This window comes from Jaculus jaculus, chromosome 5 (assembly GCF_020740685.1).
Source record: "Jaculus jaculus isolate mJacJac1 chromosome 5, mJacJac1.mat.Y.cur, whole genome shotgun sequence".
NCBI classification, from domain to species: Eukaryota; Metazoa; Chordata; class Mammalia; order Rodentia; family Dipodidae; genus Jaculus; species Jaculus jaculus.
This window is the reverse complement of record NC_059106.1, coordinates 95,786,734-95,807,342: the sequence shown is the minus strand read 5'-3', so window position 1 is coordinate 95,807,342 and position 20,609 is coordinate 95,786,734. Positions and strand designations below refer to the sequence as shown.

Sequence of the window (20,609 nt, the reverse complement as noted above, 5' to 3'; positions counted from 1 at the left end):
CTAATATCAGGTGGCTATAGCTACTTGGGCTTACATCTGGGTCCTCTATTCTGTTCCACGGATCTACATGTCTGTTTTTGACCAGTAACACGCTGCTTTTGTTACTACGACTCTGTAGTATAGGTTAAAATCAGGTATGGTGATACCACCAGCCTTATTTTTGTTGCTCAGTATTATTTTATATATTCGAGGTTTTTTGTGATTACAAATGAATTTTTGGATTGTTTTTTCTATTTCCATGAAGAATGCTTTTGGAATTTTGATAGGGATTGCATTAAATGTGTAAATTGCTTTTGGTAAGATTGCCATTTTCACAATATTGATTCTTTCAATCCAGGAACAAGGATGTTTCTCCACTTTGTAGTGTCTTCTGCAATTTCTTGCTTGAGTGTTTTAAAGTTCTCATTGTAGAGATTCTTTACTTCCTTGGTTAGGTTTATTCCCAGGTATTTTATGTTTTTGGATGCAATTGTGAATGGGAGTGATTCTCTGATTTCATCCTCTGTGTGTTTGTTGTTAGCATATATGAAGGCTACTGACTTCTGTGTATTTATTTTGTATCCTTCTACATGGCTATAGGTTTTGATCAGCTCTAACAGTTTCCTAGTAGAGTCTTTAGGGTCCTTTATGTATAGAATCATGTCATCTGCAAATAATGATAACTAGATCTCTTCCTTTCCAATTTGTATCTCTTTTATGTATGTCTCTTGCCTTATTGCTATGGCTAAGACTTCCAAAACTATGTTGAATAAAAGTGGGGACAGTGGACACCCTTGTCTTGTTCCTGAGTTTAGTGGAAAAGCTTCCAGTTTTTCCCCATTTAGTAATATGGTGGCTGTAAGGTTGTCATAAATAGCTTTTATTATATTGAGATATGTTCCTTCTATTCCCAGTCTCTGTAGGACTTTTATCATGAAGAGATGTTGGATTTTGTCAAATGCTTTCTCTGCGTCCAATGAGATGATCATGTGATTTTTGTCCTTCCACCCGTTTATATAATGTATTACATTTATAGATTTGCGTATGTTGAAACCATCCCTGCATCTCTGGGATAAAGCCTACTTGGTCAGGTCTTTTTGATATACTCTTGTATTTTGTTTGCCAATATTTTGTTGAGAATTTTTGCATCTATGTTCATGAGGGAGATTGGTCTGTAATTTTCTTTTTTTGTTCTATCTTTGCCTGGTTTTGGTATCAGGGTGATGCTGGCCTCATAGAAGGAGTTTGGTAGAATTCCTTCTTTTTCTGTTTCCGGGAAAAGCTTAAGAAGCAATGGTGTTAGCTCTTCCTTAAAGGTCTGGTAAAATTCAGCAGTGAATCCATCTGGGCCTGGGCTTTTTTTAGTTGGGAGATTATTGGTAACTGTTCGGATTTCCATGTTTGTTATAGGTCTATTTAAGTGATTAATCTCATTTTGATTTAATTTAGGTAGGTCATATAAATCAAGGAAATCATCTATTTCTTTCAGATTTTCATACTTTGTGGAGTATATGCTTTTATAGTATGTCCCTATGATTTTTTGAATTTCTCTGGGATCTGTTGTGATGTTACCTTTCTCATCTCTGATTTTATTAATTTGTGTCTCTTCTCTATTTCTTTTGGTCAGATTTGCTAACAGTTTATCAATCTCCTTTATCCTTTCAAAGAACCAACTCTTTCAATAATTCTTTGGATTGTTTTTATTTTTGTTTCTATTTCATTTATTTCTGCCCTAATCTTTATTATTTCTTCCCGTCTACTGATTTTTGGTTTGCCTTGTTCTTCTTTTTCCAAGGCTGTAAGGTGAAGCATTAGGTCGTTTACTTGCGACCTTTCTAATTTCTTAATATAGGCACTTAAGGCTATAAATTAACCTCTTAGAACTGCCTTCTTTGTGTCTCAGAGATTTTGTTGTGTTGTGTTCTCATTATCGTTTGACTTTATAAATTTTTTGATTTCCTTCTTGATTTCTTCATTGACCCATTCATCATTGAGTAGTGTATTGTTTAATGTCCATGATTTTGTGTATGCTCTATAGCCTTTCTTGCTACTGATTTGTAGTTTAATTCCATTGTGGTCTGATAGAATGCAAGGAATTATTTCAATTTTCCTGAATTTGTTAAGATTTGCTTTGTGTCCTAATACATGGTCTATTTTAGAGAATGTTCCGTGTGCTGCTGAAAAGAATGTATATTCTGCTGCCTTTGGATGAAATGTCCTGTATATATCTGTTAGGTCCATTCCTTCTATGACCTCATTTAGTCCAGAGGCATCTCTGTTTATTTTTTGCCTGGGATGACCTGTCAATTGATGAGAGTGGGGTGTTAAAGTCACCCACCACCACTGTGTTTGGTGTTATCTGTGACCTTAGTTCTAATAGTGTTTAGTAAATTTGGGAGCCCCCATGTTAGGTGCATATATGTTTAGGATTGTAATGTCCTCCTGTTGGAGTGTGCCTTTAATCAATATAAAATGACCTTCCTTATCTTTCTTGACTAACGTTGGACTAAAGTCTACCTACCTTGTCAGATATTAGGATAGCAACCCCTGCTTGTTTTCTAGACCTATTTTTTTGAAACACCATCTTCCAACCTTTTTCCCTAAGATAATGTCTGACCCTTGTAGAAAGGTGAGGTTCTTGGAGACAACAAATTGTAGGATTCTGCTTTTTGACCCAGTCTGCAAACCTATGTCTTTTGGTTGGGGCCATTGAGGCCATTGATATTAAGAGATATTATTGAAAGGTGTGTATTTATGTTTGCCTTTTTTTTTTTTTTCTTTTGTGGTTCTGGTTCTACCTTTGCTTTCTTGTGTTAACTGGTATTTGAGTATTGCTTGTTTTTTCCAGTTCCTTATATGTGTGCTTTTCCTTTTCTTCAGCATGGAGGATCCTATCAAGTATTTTCTGTAGAACTGGTTTTGTCTTCAAATACTCCTTTAAACTGCTTTTGTCATGGAATGTCCTTATTTCTCCATCTATGTGCCCTGAATTCTTCTGTTTGATCTCTTCATAGTGTTCTGAATGTCTTCTTTCCAATTACTTTGTCTTTCTCTTGGTTGGACTGTATCAAATCTGCCACCTCGTCTTCTAGTTTAGATATTCTGTCTTCTTGATCTATTCTACTGGTGAGACTTTCTACAGAGTTTTCTGTTTGACTTGCTGTTTTTTTTATATCTAGTATTTCTGATTGGTGTATTTTCATTATTTGCATTTCCTTATGTCTTTTATTGACCTCCTTATTTCACTAATTTTGTTATCTGTGTTTTCTTTGGATTTCTTTCGGAGTTTGTTTTCTTCTTTGAATCCTTTGAACATAGATATAATTAGTTTTTTGAAATCTTTGTCAGACATTTCATCTAAAGCAGCCTCACTGGAGGTCATTTCTGATGGATTTATAATTTTGGTGGGATTGCATTGTCTTGATTTTTTTGAGGCAGAGGTAGTAAGATCACTGTTCAAGGCCAGCCTAGAACTACAGAGTGAGTTCTAGGTCGGCTTGGGCTGTACTGAGACCCTACCTTGGAAACCCCTTCCAAGTAAAATAAAGTGAAAGTTACCTGGTATTAGAAATAAATGTAGCTCAGTTGTAACAATGCATGCATAATTTGGATCCCATCATAGCACTGCAAAGAAAAGAAAAAATAAATCCTCAATTCAGATACTCTCTCTCTCAAAAGCCTTCTCTGTGGTCCAAGGATGGAACCAGTGTCATTCTTAGATGTTTCCCAAGCACCTACCCTGTTCTCAATACTGAGCAGAGCACATACATATCCCATGATATGATTTATTATTTGTCTGTCTTCCTCATCTTTCTGTGAGCAACTTAGAGTAAGGGCTATCATTCTTTGCCTGGCATAATACCTAGTTAAAGTAGATATTCAATATGACTGCTAAAGAAATGAACCATGGTGCTGGGTCTGGTGGTGCATGCCTTTAATCCTCGTACATGGGAGGCAGAGGTTGGAGGGTCACAGTGAGTTTGAGGCCACCGTGAGTCTCCATAGTGATTTCCAGGTCAGCCTGTACTAGAGTGAAATCCTACCTTGAAAAACCTTAAAAAACAAAAAAGAAAGAAAGAAAAGAAAAAAAAGTGAACCAGGGCTGGACAGATGGCTTAGTGGTTAAGGTACTTGCCTCCAAAGCCAAAGGACCCAGTTTTGATTCCCCAGTACCCATGTAAGCGAGGTGCACAAGGTAGCACATAAGTCTGGAGTTCATTTGCAATGGCTAGAGGCCCTGGTGTACACATTCTCATCCTCTCTCTTGTTCTTTTCTCTTCTCTCTCAAATAAGTAAATTAAATATTTTTAAGAAATTAAAAAGGATATCTGGGTTAGTTGGCAGGTTACTAGCCACACCAAAGCAGCCTTAGGAGGGATGTAAGCAGAAACACAGCAAAATCTATTTCAACTGAGAAGTCAAGGTGTGTAAATTATTATTAACCATGGCAGAGAAGCATGAGAGGCCAAGATCTTCCAGAAAAGAGGGAACTGGTCAGAATCCCACCAAGGCGGTGTGGTGGTAATGCTTTAATCCCAGCACTGAGGAGGCATAGGTAGGAGGATCATGGCCAGCTTGAGACTACAGAATGAGTTCCAGGTCAGCCTGGGCTAGTGTGAGCCTCTACTTCGGAAAACAAAAACAAAAAACCAATTTTATTTTCTTATTTGTATGTGTGTATGCGCATGGAGCCTCTTGTTACTGCAAAAATGCCAGATTTCTGTGCCAGTTTTTTGTTTGTTGTTTTGTTTTGTTTTGTCTTTTGGCTTTATGTGGGTCCTGGGGAATTGAATCTGGGCCAGCACACTTTGCAAGCAAGTACCTTGAAACACTGAACACTCTCTCCAGCACTAGTTTTAAAATTCTTTAAATTTATGTATATTATCTTAGATCTCTTCAGTATTTCTTTGCATATTTGTTACTCCAGGATTTATAGCAATGTTCCAAACATGAGAAGCATTCCTTTATTTAATGTTTTATCATGTAATAAATTTTTTATCTTATTTGTGTGTGTGTCTGTGTATGCATGTGTGTGTGTGAGAAGGCTGCCAGTCTGTTCTGTGTTTTTCTTTGAAACAGAGTCTCCCTTGTTTTTGTCACTAGATAGGCCAGTCTAGCTGGCTCATGATCAGGATTTGGTTTTGACTCCCATTGCTACAGGTGCATTGCAATTACAGATGCCTGCACTGCTTTGTGTCCAGCTTTTATATGGGTGCTGGGGAATCAAATTCAGGTTGGGAGGCTTGCAAGTCTTTAACCACAGAACCATCTCCCCAGTCTTCTTACCAAAAACTTCATCTAATTTTTGTAAAGTCATCCCCCTTTTTTGTGTGGTCAGAGATGGAACCCAGGTGTAATTAAATCAATAAGGGGTTTGATACTAGAAGATGTTTTGTAATGGATTTTCCTTTTTAAATTTTATCTTGTTTATTTTTATTTGAGAGCAAAGACAGAGACAGAAAGAGGCAGATAGAGAATGGGTGCTCCAGGACCTCCAGCCAGTGCAAACAAACTAGATGCATGTGCCACCTTGTGCATCTGGCTTATGTGGGTCCTGGGGAATCGAGCCTTGAACTGGGATACTTAGGCTTCACAGGAGGCGCTTAACTGATAAGCCATCTCTCCAGCCCCGAATTCTCTTGTTTTCTTAGGATGGTAGAGAAGTCAGAGAAGCACACTGAAGTGTATCCCATACCTGGTGCACTAATATGTAAACATTTTCTTGCTTAGACTGTTCGTCATAGGAAAGTTTGAAGGGGTCTGAGGTCTGGTTCAGTGATTAAAGGCACTTGCTTGTAAAGCCTGACAGCTCAGGTTCAGTTCTATAGTACCTATGTAAAGCTAGATGCACAAAGTGGTGCATGCATCTGGAGTGTTTGCACTGGCTAGAGGCCCTGGTTTGCCCATTCATATTCTCTCTTTCTCTCTCCCCCCTTCCCTCTCTTGCCCTTCTTCCCTCCTTCTCTTAACCATCACAATCTCCCTTCCTTTTTCTCTCATTCTAAGTAAATAAAAAAAATTTTTTTTGAGGTAGGGTTTCACCCTAGCCCAGGTTGACCTGGAATTCATTATATAGTCTCAGGGTGGCCTCAAACTCATGGTGATCCTCCTATATCTTCCCCAAGTGCTGGGATTAAAGGCATGTGCCACCATGCCTGGCTAAGTAAAATATTTTTAAAATGAGAAACTTTGAAGATTGCAAAAGTTTTTCATTTAGTTACTAATATTTATTGTGTTAAAATATTTTATGGCTTTTCTATACATGAGGTTCCTTTAAACATTTCTCATATTTCTTTCTGGTGAAGATTTTATTTTTAATTATTTTTAATTTTTATTTTATTTATGAGAGAGACGGAAATGGGCACACCAGGGCATTCAGCCACTGCTGAAGAACTCCAGAAGCATGTGCCACCTTGTGCATCTGGTTTATGTGAATCCTGGGGAATTGAACCTGGGTCCTTTGGCTTTGCAGGCAAGCACCTTATCTGCTAAGCCATCCCTCCAGCCCAATTTTATTTTCTACTTCTTAGCATCTTGTTTTCTTTAAATTATTTATTTTTTTATTTATTGAGGTAGGGTTTCACTTTAGCCCAGGCTGACCTGGCATTCACTATGTATTCTCAGGATGCCCTCAAACTCATGGCCATCCTACTTCTGCCTCCCAAGTTCTGGGATTAAAGGTGTGTGCCACCATCCCCAGCTCATTTCTTAGCATCTTAACATAGAGTCCATGGCATATATAATGATTTGTTAATAAAATGGAAATGTTTTTAATACTGACAAGACTGTCTAGATTATAAATGACTTTTCTTTGTACTTTTCCAGGCTTGTTAAAGTTTTGCACTGTAGGATTTTGTGGAATTGGGAGCCTAATTGATTTTGTTCTGATTTCAATGCAGGTAAGTTAGTTTTAGTCTGGAACATAAAGTACTTTTACAATCAAAACTAAATTTGGTCATCTGCTGGTATATTTTAATAATTAGATACATTAAGAAATAGGTTGGTATACTTGGTTAAGTTTTTCTTCAGATGCTGGATAAATGGATCATGGTTATAATTTCAACAAGTGTTTCTCAAACTATGGATCTAAAGGATATAAGACATTCATTTTAAAAAGGGACTGCAGTCAAGTGTGCTGATGCACACCTTTTGTTTTCTTTTTTCTTTTATTAGTTTTCTATTCAGCATATACAGGCAGTTTGGTACCATTATTAGGCTCATCCATGACCTACCCCTTCCCCATTGGCCCCTCCTTGTTGAGGTATATGGGTCATGCCTTGTGGATTTAGCCCACAGTTATTGGTATGATAAATGTCTCTGCATATCCTGACCCAACATGTGGCTCTGACATTCTTTCCGCCTCCTCTTCCACAAAATATCCCTGAGCCATGTTGGGTTCATTTTTGGTCTGCTTCAGTGATGAGGCTTTGGGGCCTCTAAGGCTCTGGCTCTCTGATTTGGTAGGAGTTGATTTTTCTCTGTGTTGTCTCCTTCTCCCTTGTGCTGGTATCTGGTTCATCAGGAAAAGAGCACCATTGCTTGTTTTGCTAATTTTCCTTAGTTTCAGCTGGGGCTCTTTTGAGGTATGATAGGGTGGCTTTCTCCTTAGGATCTGTATCTATCTGAAAAAGAGAAGCAGATTCTCCAATGGAGAGTAAGTTAGTTCCAGGACAAATGAAATAACACTTACTTTTTTTTTTTTTTATAGAGAGTTTAATAGGTGTAGGCCCTCTTGTAGCCCATGATTGATGGTAGCTTCATATTGGAGACAGGATTATGTTTGGATATGATTCGTACTTGTTTCCCAGCTCCAGCTATGGGTCCCATACCACTGAGGGGATCAGTTAGCCAAATCAAGAGCAGTTGGTTCCCCACCATGGCTGTGTGCCACTATTGCACTTGTGTGGGCATCACAACCAGTTATTTGTTGCTAAGTAGCTTAGACCATGAGTTGCTTGGAGAGATATTGGTTATTTCCCCCAGTTGCCCATGTAGCACCTTCTGGCACTACACAGGCTGACTGGGGACTAACACTCTTCTGGCTTCCAGTCATGTCGTTCCATTTTACGTGTCAGCTGCATATGGTGTTAGGGGTGGTCTACCCACCCGCAAGGGGATCCACGATTCACTGTTCTCCCCCCCCCCCCCGTGCCCTCCCACTGATAGGAAGTCCCAGAAAACCCTTATTGTCTTGCCTTTCTTTCCCCGGGATTTGCAGGGCAGCTAGGCAGTCGCCATCTTGGCTGGTAGTCCCAGCATTAAGTCTGACGCACACCTTTAATCCTAGCATTTGGGAGGCAGAGGTAGGATTACCGTGAGTTCAAGGCCAGCCTGACACTACATAGTGAATTACAAGTCAGCCTGTGCTAGAGTGAGACCCTACCTTGAAAACAAAAACCAAACAAACCAAAAAAAAGGACTATATATTCTTATGTGATTTGTAGATAAGGATTAATTGAGTTTCTTTTTTTCTTTTCTTTTTTCTTTTCCCCAGTTTGGGTCTCACTCTAACCCAGGCCGACCTGGAATTCACTATGTAGTCTTGGGGTGGCCTCCAACTCATGGTGATCCTTCTACCTCTGCCTCTCAGATACTGGGATTAAAGGTGTACATCACCACACCCAGCACTTTTCAGTCTTCATAGTATGTACTTGAGTCTTTAAGAGGGGTTCCACTTATTTTCCAAATTACTATTGCCTGATAGTCATGGTCATCTTGTCAGTTATTATAATATGATCCATTGAACATTGTGGAGGCAATATGCAAACCAGAGAAAGGTAAATATAGTTAGTTTACACCAAGAAGCAAAAAGGAGTGTGTGAATATTCTGTACAGTGTGTAGAAGTGAGGGCTAACCTCAAGCAAAACAAGTCTAGGGCTGGGGAAATGGCTTAGTGGTTAAGATGTTTACTTGTGAAGCCTAAGGACCCTGGTTCAATTCCCCTGGACCCACATAATCCAGATGCACAAGGTGGCAAATGTATCTGGAGTTTTTTTTTTTTTTTTTTTTTTTGCAGTGGCTAGAGGCCCTGGCATGTACCTTTTCTCTATCTGCCTCTCTCTCTGTCTTTCTCAAATAGGTAAATAAAAAGGAAAAAAAAAAGTCTATACAAATAAATAATGGATTCTGCACTTTTCTGATGTTCATCTCTATTTCTCTGTGCTAGCCTTGCATGCTGGGATGAGGACACGGATAGTTTTTGGAATGTTGTCCTTAAGCACATAAAGATGCTACTACTGTATGTTTTCTGTTAAGTTACTCCAAACTGGTTGGGTTAATTCATGAGGATTCTTAAGAAGAGACAGTGGTGAATTCACAACAAATACTGCCAAACAACATTTTGGCAAACATTTATGGATCCTCAGTGCCATCACAAGATGTCCCATACATATGAAATCATCATCTTTTTGGCTCTGATAGAAGTTTTTTTCAAGAAAAAGAATATTTTGATTATATTTATTTTTTTCCATCTTCAGTCCGAACATTTCAAACCAAAGTTACTGATATGTACTCTGCAAAACAAAAATAAAGTTTCTTCTGCTAAGTAGAGACAAAACCACATGCAAGAAAACCCACAAATGAGAAAGCTAAGTAGTGCATAAAGGAAAAATGAAAATGTGTATTAGAATGCAGAAAGTAGATAAAAAGAAGTATGTCACTTTCTTTAATTTTAAAAGTTTTGTACATCAGTGAAGAAATTATTACTAGTTTCCTTTTTTTTTCCCTCCCCAAGGTAGGGTCTTATTGTAGCATGGAAATCAGTTTATAGCTGCAAGTTGGCCCTGAACTCCCAGCAATCCTCCTACCTCCGTCTCCTGAGTGCTGGGATTAAAGGTGTGTGCTATTACACCTGACCTTATTTTCATATTTAAGGTAGATTTTTTTTTTTAAATTTTGGTTTTTTTTATTTACTTGAGAGAGAGAGAGAGAGAGAGAGAAAGTGAATGGTTGGGCCAGGGCCTCCAGCCACTGCAAAGGAACTCCAGTCGCGTGCGCCCCCTTGTGCATCTGGCTAACGTGGGTCCTGGGGAATTGAGCCTCGAGCCAGGGTCCTTAGGCTTCACAGGCAAGCTCTTAACTGCTAAGCCATCTCTCCAGGCCCCCCCCCCCTTTCTTTTTTTTTTTTTTCTTTTTTTTTTGTATTTTCAAGGTAGTGTGTTACTCTAGCCCATGCTGACGTAGGGACTCACTCTGTAGCCTAGGCTGTCCTCAAAGTCATGGTGAGACTTTGACTCAAATGCTGGAATTAAAATATTTCATTTATTTATTAGAGAGAAAGAAAGAAGGAAAGAAAGAAGCAGATAAAGAGAGAGAGAATGGGTGCACGTGGGCCTTTAGCCACTGCAAATGAATTCCATATGTGTGCCCCACCTTGTGCATCTGGCTTACATTGGTTCTGAGGAATTGAACCTGAGTCCTTAGGCTTTTCAGGCAAGTGCCTTTACTGCTAAACCATCTCTCTAGCTCCATAGCTTTCTTCTTTTTTTTTTAAGAAAATATTTATTTATTTATTTATATATACATACATACATACATACATGAGGGTATATGGATATGCCATGGGTCTTTGCTGCTGCAAACAAATGCGTGATGCTTAAGCCACTTTAAAAAAAATTTTTTTTAATTTAAAATTTATTTGAGAGAGGCAGAGGGGGAATGGACATGCTAGGGCCTCCACCACTGCAAATGAATTTCAGACCCATGCACCCCCTTGTGAATCCGGCAGTGTGAGTACTGGGGGAATAGAACCTGGGTCCTTAGACTTCGCAAGCCAACACCTTAACTGCTAAGCCATCTCCAGCCCTTGAGCCACTTTTTGCATCTGGCTTTACGTGGATGCTGAAGAATTGGCCCTGGGGAGATAGGCTTTTTTAGAGCCATCTCTCTAGCCCCTCAGTGGATTTCTTTTAAAGAAACAAAAGCAGCAGAAACTCAGACATTTATTTTTGGCGTGAGTTTGTCTGGTGTGGTATGTGTATGCATATGTGTGTGTAGATGTGCATGCCTCATGTATACACATGCATACGCCAGAGGAGAATGGTGGGTGTCTTGCATTGCTCTTCCATATTTTTTCCTTGAGACAATTTCTCACTGAGCCAAGAGCTGCCATTTTTAGTCAAGAGTGGGTGACCAGCAAGCCCCAGTTATTCTCTGGTCTCTCCCTGAATCCCCAGAGAACTGTGCTTACAGGAGTGAGTTGTTCTATGAATTTTTTTTTTTTTATTATAGGTGCTGGGGATTGAACTCATGCCAGCTCAGGGCTTCATGCTTACGTGGGGAGTGCTTTTATCTGCTGAACAATCTTTTCAGCACTCATTTATCATTTATAAATAAATTGATTGGGTTTGTAAAATATTTCCCATTAGCTTGGCATTCAATATTTGCCTGTTATTTTAGGCTGGTTTATATATTGCTTTTGTTTTTTCTTTTAGATCTTTTAAATTAGGTTTGAAGTCACACATAAAATTCTTGAGGAAAAAAGACTTACTAATCCCCTATAGCACCAGTTGTGTGCCAAACATAAAGTATGCATTAAAATGTTTTGCTTACTTGAAGTGAATGCGGTTCATCTTGTGGAAAGTGTGGCTTTCTGCTGGGCTTGGCACTCAGGCGGCAGAAGTAAGAGAATTGCCATGAGTTCAAGGCCACTCTGAGACTACATTACAACTGTCTTACAGTTCAGCCTGGGCTAGATTAAGACCTTATGTTGAAAAAAAATGTGGGGGGGGTGATGGTTTCCTTTTGGGACTTATCTTAGTACATTTCTGCTGCTAGGACTAAATACCACAGAGCAGGTTATTTTTATTTTTATTTATCTATTAGTATATGTACACACATGCATGTGTTTGTGTGTTTGGATAAATGTGGGCATGCACATGCCACAATGCATATGTGGAGGTCAGAGGATCACTTTTGGGTCAGTCCTTGTCTTCCCACCACTTTTGAGACAGGGTATCTCTCTGGATTCTGCTGTTTGCTATGCTCACAGTGAGCTTCCTTGAAAATTCTCCTGTCTCTGCCTTCTATCTCACTGTCAAGTGTCAATATGCTGGGATTACAAAAGCCCACCATGGCTTCTGACTTATGTGGGGTATGGTGATCGAACGCAGGTACTTAAGCTTGAGTGATGCACTTCTTACCATGGAACCATCTCCTTAGCTCCGTTTTTGGTTTTTGAGGCTTAGTCCTGCTACGTAGCTCAGACTTGCCTGGAGCTCACTGTGTAACCCAGAGTAGTCTCAGACTTGCTGGGATTACAAGTGAGTATCATGCTGAAACCCATACTTTAGAGTGTATAGTTTACACACAATTTGACATTCTGGACTCTGGGAAGGTAAAAAAAATCAAGGGATAGCAGACTTAGTGCCTGTTGCAGGCATTCAGCATTAAGTATGATTTCTTCTCCATGTTCTCATGTCATCAGCTTTTTTACAAAGGTACTTACTCATTTATGATTTAATTACCTCCTGAAGTCCCTCACTTCTTAATCTACCACATTGGTGGCTTGAGTTCAACATATGAATTTTAGGGAACACATTTAGATCATCACTGGACCTTAGATACAATTATAAGTTTCACAGGGTTAAAGTAATAAATAAGGCTGAGGAGAAGGCTTAGCATCTAAGAAGGCATTTGCTTGCAAAGCTGCTTGCTCCCTGTTCAGTTACCCATATAAAGCCAGATGCACAAAATGGCACATGGACCTGGAGTTCATTTGCAATGGCAAGAGACTCTGGCACACCCATTCTGTCACTTGCTCTTTCACTCTTGCAAATAAATAAAAATATTTTCAAAATGAAGTAACGAATAAAAATAGGGCTGAGAAGGTTGCTCAGTTGTTAAAAGTGCTTGCTTGCAAAGCCTGCTTGGGTTCAATTCCCAAGCTACCACGTAAACCCCTGCTGTGTTTTTTGCAGTGGCAAGAGGCCCTTTTGCACACACATATGTGCAAATAAATACAATATTTTAAGCCAGGCATGGTGGTACATGCCTTTAATCCCAGCACTCAGGAGGCAGAGGTAGGAGGATCACCTTGAGTTAAAGGCCACCCTGAGACTACATAGTGAATTTCAGGTCAGCCTGAGCTAGAGTGAAACCCTACCTTGAAAAACCAAAAACTAAAAACAAAATTAAAAATTAAAATTAAAAAGAAGTTATAAATAAAAATGGAAGTTGATGTAATAAGCTCTTGTATAGTAGGTTTTATGCCATCACTTAAATGGGTGTAGTGAGTACCAACTTAACGTATAATAAGTTGGGATCCTGGCCCTAGATGAATTTACAGTCTAATTATCCTAAGTGGTCTGGTCATAGATTTTATTTATCACCAGAAATATTTCCTTGGGAACTGAGGCTTTAAAAATTAGCTTGATTTCTGAGCCAGGTATGGGCTCATGCCTATATCCCAGCACTTGGGATGCTGAGGCAGGAATTTGAGGCCAGTTTGGGCTACATGGTAAGTTCATGACAGTCTGCACTACAGTACTGCTGTGGTGTCTGGTATGTAAGTTCTTTGTAAATGTTTTTTGAATCCACTAGGATTAGCTCCCTTTTGGCAGAGGTGCTATCTTAGTCATTGTTATGTACATATTGCACAGGACAGAACCTGAACACTGGGAATTGCATATTTGTTGAATAGAGTTTTTGGTAGTTTTGAGGTGTATCTCATTGTGCTTCCCAGGCTGACCTGATTCCTGTGCTCCAGAGATTATTCCATTGCTTTGGCACCCAGGGAACTGGGAGTACAGGGGCATGTCACTGCACCTAGTTCTTAAGGCTGGATGGATTCACTTATTGATGTGGTTTTAGGACAGGGTATTGCTGCATATGTTAGGCTAGCTTTGAGTTCACTCTGTACCTCCTTTGCCCTTGAATTTGTGATCCTCCTGGGTCAGCCTCCCATGTGCTGCTGGGATTACAGGTGTACACCATAATATCCAGCTCCGAATTTGCATTTTAAATGCGGCGTGGTTGATAGCAGTTTTCTTTAAATCTAGTTGTATCCCCTTAGAGAAATTTTTTTTTTGTTCATTTTTTATTTATTTATTTGAGAGTGACAGACACAGGGAGAAAGACAGATAGAGGGAGAGAGACAGGATGGGCGCGCCAGGGCTTCCAGCCTCTGCAAACGAACTCCAGACGCATGCGCCCCCTTGTGCATCTGGCTAACGTGGGACCTGGGGAACCGAGCCTCGAACCGGGGTCCTTAGGCTTCATAGGCAAGCGCTTAACCGCTAAGCCATCTCTCCAGCCTGAGAAATTTTTTTTGACATTTATACCCTGTACATATTTTTAAATTGACATTTAAGTTTCCTTTCATAAATTTAAATACTTGTAAAAGATGTAATTTCAAATATTGACATATATAAATAAAACTGTTACATCAGTTTTTAAATGTATCCAACAGACTATAAATAACATAGGATTTTTAAATACCATCTACTTAAAAAAGACATGAATAAATGAACTTTTCACAAATGATTATAATTTTTACATTGCTGTTTTTTCTCCTTGAATTTTGATTTCCTCTTCTCCCACAGGATTTTATCTTCACATAATATATTTTTATACTTCAAAACCTTTAATTCATCATGTATTCATTGAGGTTAAATTATTTAAAGTTTTTTTATAATTTATAGATCAATCTATAAGTTATTAATGATACATAGGTGTTAAAAGCAGCATTAATGTGTTAACAATTCAGCAAAATATTTTAAGAAAAAAAGAAGTAAGTTGGGCATAGTGGCTCACAGCCTTAATTTTAGCACTGGGGCACTAGTTTTTTGATTCTTTTAAGACAAGATCTTATGTATCCCAGGCTGGCTTGCAGTTCAGCAGGTAGCCAAAGATGACATCAAATTCCTTTTCCTCCTGCCTCTGCCTTCTAAATGCTGTGGTTACAGGCCTCTGCTACCACACTGGCTTGGGAACGCATCTTTTTTTTTTTTTTTTTGAGAGAAATGGGGAGAGAGAGAGAATGGTCGCATCAGGGCCTTCACCCTCTGTGAACAAACTCCAGACATGTGTGCTCCTTGTGTGCATGTGTGATATTGTGTGCTTGCATCACTATGCATCTAGCTACATGGAACCTGGAGATTCAAACATGAGTTCTTAGGCTTTACAGGCAAGCACTTTAACTGCCAAGCCATCTCTTCAGCCCTGGGAATGCATCTTTTGAACAAGATGTACCAGAATGTATTTTTAGACTTTTGATTAATGTTTTTCTTAAGTTTAGTATTTTGGATTCTTCTTTGGTTTGGCACTGATGAGCTTTTTATTCCTCAGGACAGTGTAAGACCTAGTGTCAGGCAGATAGGTTTTATAGAGAACTTATAGCACTCTAGTAAATCAGAACTGATACCAGTAAAGCCTTCTAAGCTGAATCTATTGTAAAAGGATTTGTGAAGATTGTTATCTTCAAGGATAACTTATGGAGACCATGTTAACTGTTCTGTCACAAATGTGAGCAAGTAGACAAGGTGACTAGTGAATATATGCTTTTTCTCTCAGTCTCTTTCTTTTCCAGCCCAGGTATTTCTAGAGGACAAGACAGTGTTCGTGCCATTTCTCAGGGAGCTTGGTCTTACCAATAATATTAAATTCTGTTTTGCTGAATATATTAATTTTTCTAGCAATAGGCATCAAGTGCAAATACCAAACAAAGACTTTCCCTGGAATTGGCATATTTATAACAGGGGAGAAGATTTTATTGGAACCTCCTGAGGTGGGAATGTAGGAATCTCAAGTTGCTGACAGTCGGTCAGGTACCTTTCTGCATAGCAAAGTGTAGAGGCAGAAGGCCAGACTAGGGGCTCCTGAGCACAGAATTCAGACTTTGTGGCCATGGTTCTTATACTTTTTCTCTTTATCCAGTGAACTATGAACTATCTGTCCCACATACATGAGCCGCTTCAATTACTTTGTTTTCTTAGAGTTGGGTTTTTGTGAATATTGAAATAATTACTAAGAAAAGTAAACTCTTAAGTATTGTGAAGTGTCTTTTGTTAAATAAGTAATTTTAAAATTTTATCTCTTGCAGATTGTTGGACCTTCAGATGGAAGTAGTTACATTATAGATTATTATGGAACCAGACTTACAAGACTGAGTATAACTAATGAAACATTTAGAAAAACACAATTATATCCATAGATATTTTTAAAAAAAAGAAAAAGTAAGTGATACACATATCTCATTATAAATACAGTATATTTTCATGTAGAGTTAGTTGTGAGGATTATAGAACCATAGAAATTTGAAGAAATGATACAGTGCTATAAACTTAAATTTTGCTTTGATTAGAAAGTTTAGCTCTACATGTGCCCAATGTCTGTAGCCCTTTGGAAAGTATTATCACATATGCTCAATTTAGGTTTCAGTTTTCAGTTCAGGTTCTTTTCTTTATAGTGTTATCAAAGCATGATGTGGTGACTTATGATGGAGATATTGCCATAAATAGTTTAGTGTGGCATGTCTTGCTGCCTGTCTTTCTGAGGACCTATAGAATCTTTTGTTTGTTGATCTTTATTTTATTTATTTATATTTTTTGAGATTATTATTACCATTTAGTTCTGGGTAGCCTGAAACTTGCTGTGTTGCCCAGAATGGCCTCAAACTTGAGGTCCTCCTATTTCTACCTCCCAAATGCAAGATTATAGTCATATGCATCATACCTAGCATTAGTAGAGATTTTAACTCTATTTTTTTCTTCTTCTTCCATAAACCTGGGAGTCTAAACCTTCAAGTACCCATAAATATATATTCTAACTTAAAGTTTGGATCTACTCATAAAAATTACTAATTGGCTTCAGCTTTGATTAGGGAGCACACCACACCTGCCAGAGTGAGAGAGAGATACCATCCGTCTTCCTGCTTGAACTTTCTGGTTCTTTAGGACTCTGCTACTATAAAGATTGTTTTTCAGTTATTGAATGTTAGTCTATTCCAATAAGGTAAGATTTTTTCTTTCAGAAGGATTTTTTTGTTGTTGTTTGTTTGTTTGTTTGTTTTGAGGTAGGGTCTCGCTCCAGCCCAGGCTTACCTGAAATTCACTATGCAGTCTCAGGGTGGCCTTGAACTCTTGGTGATCCTTCTACTTCTGCCTCTTGCGTGCTGGGATTAAAGGCATGTGCCACCACACCCGGCCCAGGATTTTGGTAGTGTCATGAAGCCATTAGGGTTCAATGTACTTTTTTTTTTTTTTAATTTTTTTTTTGTCCATTTTTTATTTATTTATTATTTGAGAGCAACAGACACAGAGAGAAAGACAGATAGAGGGGGAGAGAGAGAATGGGCGCGCCAGGGCTTCCAGCCTCTGCAAAGGAACTCCAGATGCATGTGCCCCCTTGTGCATCTGGCTAACGTGGGACCTGGGGAACCGAGCCTCGAACCGGGGTCCTTAGGCTTCACAGGCAAGTGCTTAACTGCTAAGCCATCTCTTCAGCCCTCAATGTACTTTTTAGGCAGTAGCTCAGTTTGAACTATCTTAACAATTTTCAGAGACACAGGCAATCTGAGAAAAGGTAGCGTACATCTTAGGCCACCACCATCATACTTGAGTTTTCAGTTCACACTATCAGACTGATCTAGAGTAATAACAAAAAGACATTTGTTTCCTATACTGTTGTATTGTGTGTATAAATAGAATGTGAAACATAATTTTTCCTATTTGAAAGATTTTCTTTCCTCACAATTAAAATTATGGGATAAGCTGGTGGTGGTGCGTGCATTTATTCCTAGAAACTGGGGAGTCTAAAATAGTCTGAAATCACTATGAGTTTGAGGCCAGCCTGGGGCTGCAGAGTGAGTTCCAGGTCAGTCTGGGCTAAAGTGAGACTCTGACTTAAAGAAAAACTAAAGCTGGGCATGGTGGTGCACACCTTTAATTACAACACTCAGGAGGCAGAGGTAGGAGGATCTCAGTGAGTTTGAGGCCACTCTGAGACTACCTAGTGAATTCTAGGTAAGCCTGATCGAGAAAGATCCTACCTTGAACAATCAAAACAAACAAATAAGCAAAAAGACCTAATAGAATATACCTTATTGTTGTGGAATTGAATAATGACTAGTCCTACAAAATGTGAACCTGATTTCCAAAAAATTTTCAAATATTTCATTTTTCTTTTGGTTTTTTGAGGTAGGGTTTTACTCTAGCACAGGCTGACCTGGAATTCACTATATAGTCTCAGGGTGGCCTTGAACTCATGGCAATCCTTCTACCTCTGCCTCCAGAGTGCTGGGATTAAAGGTGCGTGCCACCATGCCTGGCTTTCATTTATTTTCAGGCAGGGTGTCACTATGTAATATGCCCAGGCTGACCTCAAATTCTTTTTTTTTTTTTTTTAATTTTTTTTTAATTTTTTTTTAAATTTATTTATTTGAGAGCGACAGATACAGAGAGAAAGACAGATAGAGGGAGAGAGAGAGAATGGGCGCGACAGGGCTTCCAGCCTCTGCAAACGAACTCCAGATGCATGTGCCCCCTTGTGCATCTGGCTAACGTGGGACCTGGGGAACTGAGCCTCGAACCAGGGTCCTTAGGCTTCACAGGCAAGCGCTTAACCGCTAAGCCATCTCTCCAGCCCAGCTGACCTCAAATTCTTAATCCATATGCCTCAGCTTCCTGAGGTTTGGGACAAAAGGCATTTGCCATCATGTGGTTTCATATCCTTTCTTATAAACAGAAAGAATTACTGAATTTTCAAAGTCCTTTATAATATGCTATGACTTGATGGTTCTGTACCTCCCCACCTCCCCACCCACCAGCCGTATAATGTTGTCCTAAGCATCTTCATTTTGGAAATTTTTGTCCTCTATGAGAAGGGTTATGCTGTAAGAGAGATATATACACAATTTTTAAACCATCATGATAAAAATTAGTATTCAATTTTTTTTTTTTTTTTTTGGTTTTTTGAGGTAGGGTCTCACTCTAGCCCAGGCTGACCTGGAATTCACTATGGAGTCTCAGGGTGGCCTTGAACTCACGGCAATCCTCCTACCTCTGCCTCCCGAGTGCTGGGATTAAAGGCGTGCGCCACCACGCCCGGCAAAATTAGTATTCAATTTAAGAAGTGTGTCCATCTTTACAGCTTATTATAGAAATATTTAATTGAGATTTTAGACTCATATTTGAAATTCAAAGAGCCCATTGTTCACAGAAAGATTGGCATTATCATTTTTGTGATTTGTAGTATATGAAGTTTCGCCATGAGTAAGGTAAAATGTCTTGAACAAGCTGGGTGTGGTTGCACACACCTTTAATCCTAACACTCAGAAGGCAGAGGTAGGAGGATCACCAGGAGTTTGAGGCCACCCTGAGACTACATAGTGAGTTCCAGGTCAGCCTTGGCTTAGAGAGAGACCCTACCTCAGAACCCCCCCCCCCCCAAAAAAAAAGAGTTTTGAGCACACAAAAGTGGAGTTGTGCTGAGCAAATAAAGAGTAGAATTGTGCATTTAGAGATAGGAGTGTCCTTCGGTGGTCAAGTAAAACCTTCCTCACATGCATAAGGCCCTAGGTTCAGTCCCTACCACTAAAGGAAAAAGAAATCCATCTCAGTAACCTCACGTGGTTCTTTAAAAACATTGTTTTAACTTGTTTTGTTTGTTTTCTGTTTTAGGCATAGAACCTCCATGGTGTCAGTAGTGAGTTCCAGGAAGTGAGTTTCCAGATTCTCCTTCTTTCCTCACCTTCACAGGCCACTCTATGGATTCTGTATGATTTATTTTTGTGTGTATGTTCATTTTCAACACTGATATTGTTGAAGTACATTATTCCTAGAATTATTTAATAAGACTTCCTTTAAAAGCAGTGAACTACTCTTCTGAGGCTGTCTCTATGAGATGAGAGCTTATCACTCTTATACTGTGTAATATACATAGGCAAGTTGCCACTTGTCATTTTCACTTGTGAAAAATAAAGATATAACTTATATTTTTTAGTGCTCTGTTATTAAGGAAAGTTCTTAAATGACGAATGCACCTCTCTCCCTCATTTTTATCCTTCCAAGCAGCTAATTTATGCTGTGGGTGAATACAGTTTGGACTGCTTGGGGCTGCAGTCTTGTTATTCTACAGCTTTCATTCTGTCTTAACTGTGGTATCCTGTAAGTTCATGGATCCTTGTGGCCTCTGCAATGTGAACTTCACCTTCTTTTGTGTAGGGACTGATACTTTTGCTGTGGCAGACCAGATGCTGACGTTTCTAGCTCACTGCAGTTGCATTAGAAGCTGGCTGGACAAGGGGAGATCACCAAGCAGATGACTAGTGTCTACCATATGTGAGACAGATTCCAACACAAGAGCATGAAATGACACTTGGTCTGAAGGAAGCAGCATCTGTATCTTAGCATCCAGCTTTCCTCATGTGTTTAGAGAGGCTTTAAGACAATGAAGTACATTATGTATTCCCATAATACTACTGGCCCAGTTTTTCTTTAGCACTAGGTATACAACTTGAAAATTACCTCAAGGGTAAGATTATAATAATTTGTCTTACACTGTATAGGACAGTTAGCTTCTGTATTAGGCAGGGTTCTCTAGAGGAAGAGAACCAATAGAATAAATTATATTAAAAGGGAATTTATTGGGTTAGCTTACAGCACTCCAACAATAGCAGTTTTACAGGCCTGGG

General features: G+C 39.1%; 1 protein-coding gene across 2 annotated transcripts in view; it reads left to right on the top strand.

Annotated features, from left to right (window-relative positions):
• Nucleotides 1-19,910, top strand: part of Tm2d1 (TM2 domain containing 1) — a 47,176-nt gene extending 27,266 nt beyond the window's left edge. The window contains exons 5-7 of one of the 2 annotated variants that reach the window (XM_004663197.2): nt 6,805-6,878; nt 16,020-16,152; nt 19,597-19,910. In XM_004663197.2, coding sequence (XP_004663254.1) covers nt 6,805-6,878; nt 16,020-16,130 — 185 coding nt within the window. In that variant the 3' untranslated portion in view covers nt 16,131-16,152; nt 19,597-19,910. Of the gene's footprint in view, nt 1-6,804; nt 6,879-16,019; nt 16,153-16,789; nt 16,801-19,596 lie in introns of those variants that run through there. The other variant, XM_045150092.1, reaches the window with a different exon arrangement.
• The last annotated feature ends 699 nt before the right edge of the window (nt 19,911-20,609 follow it).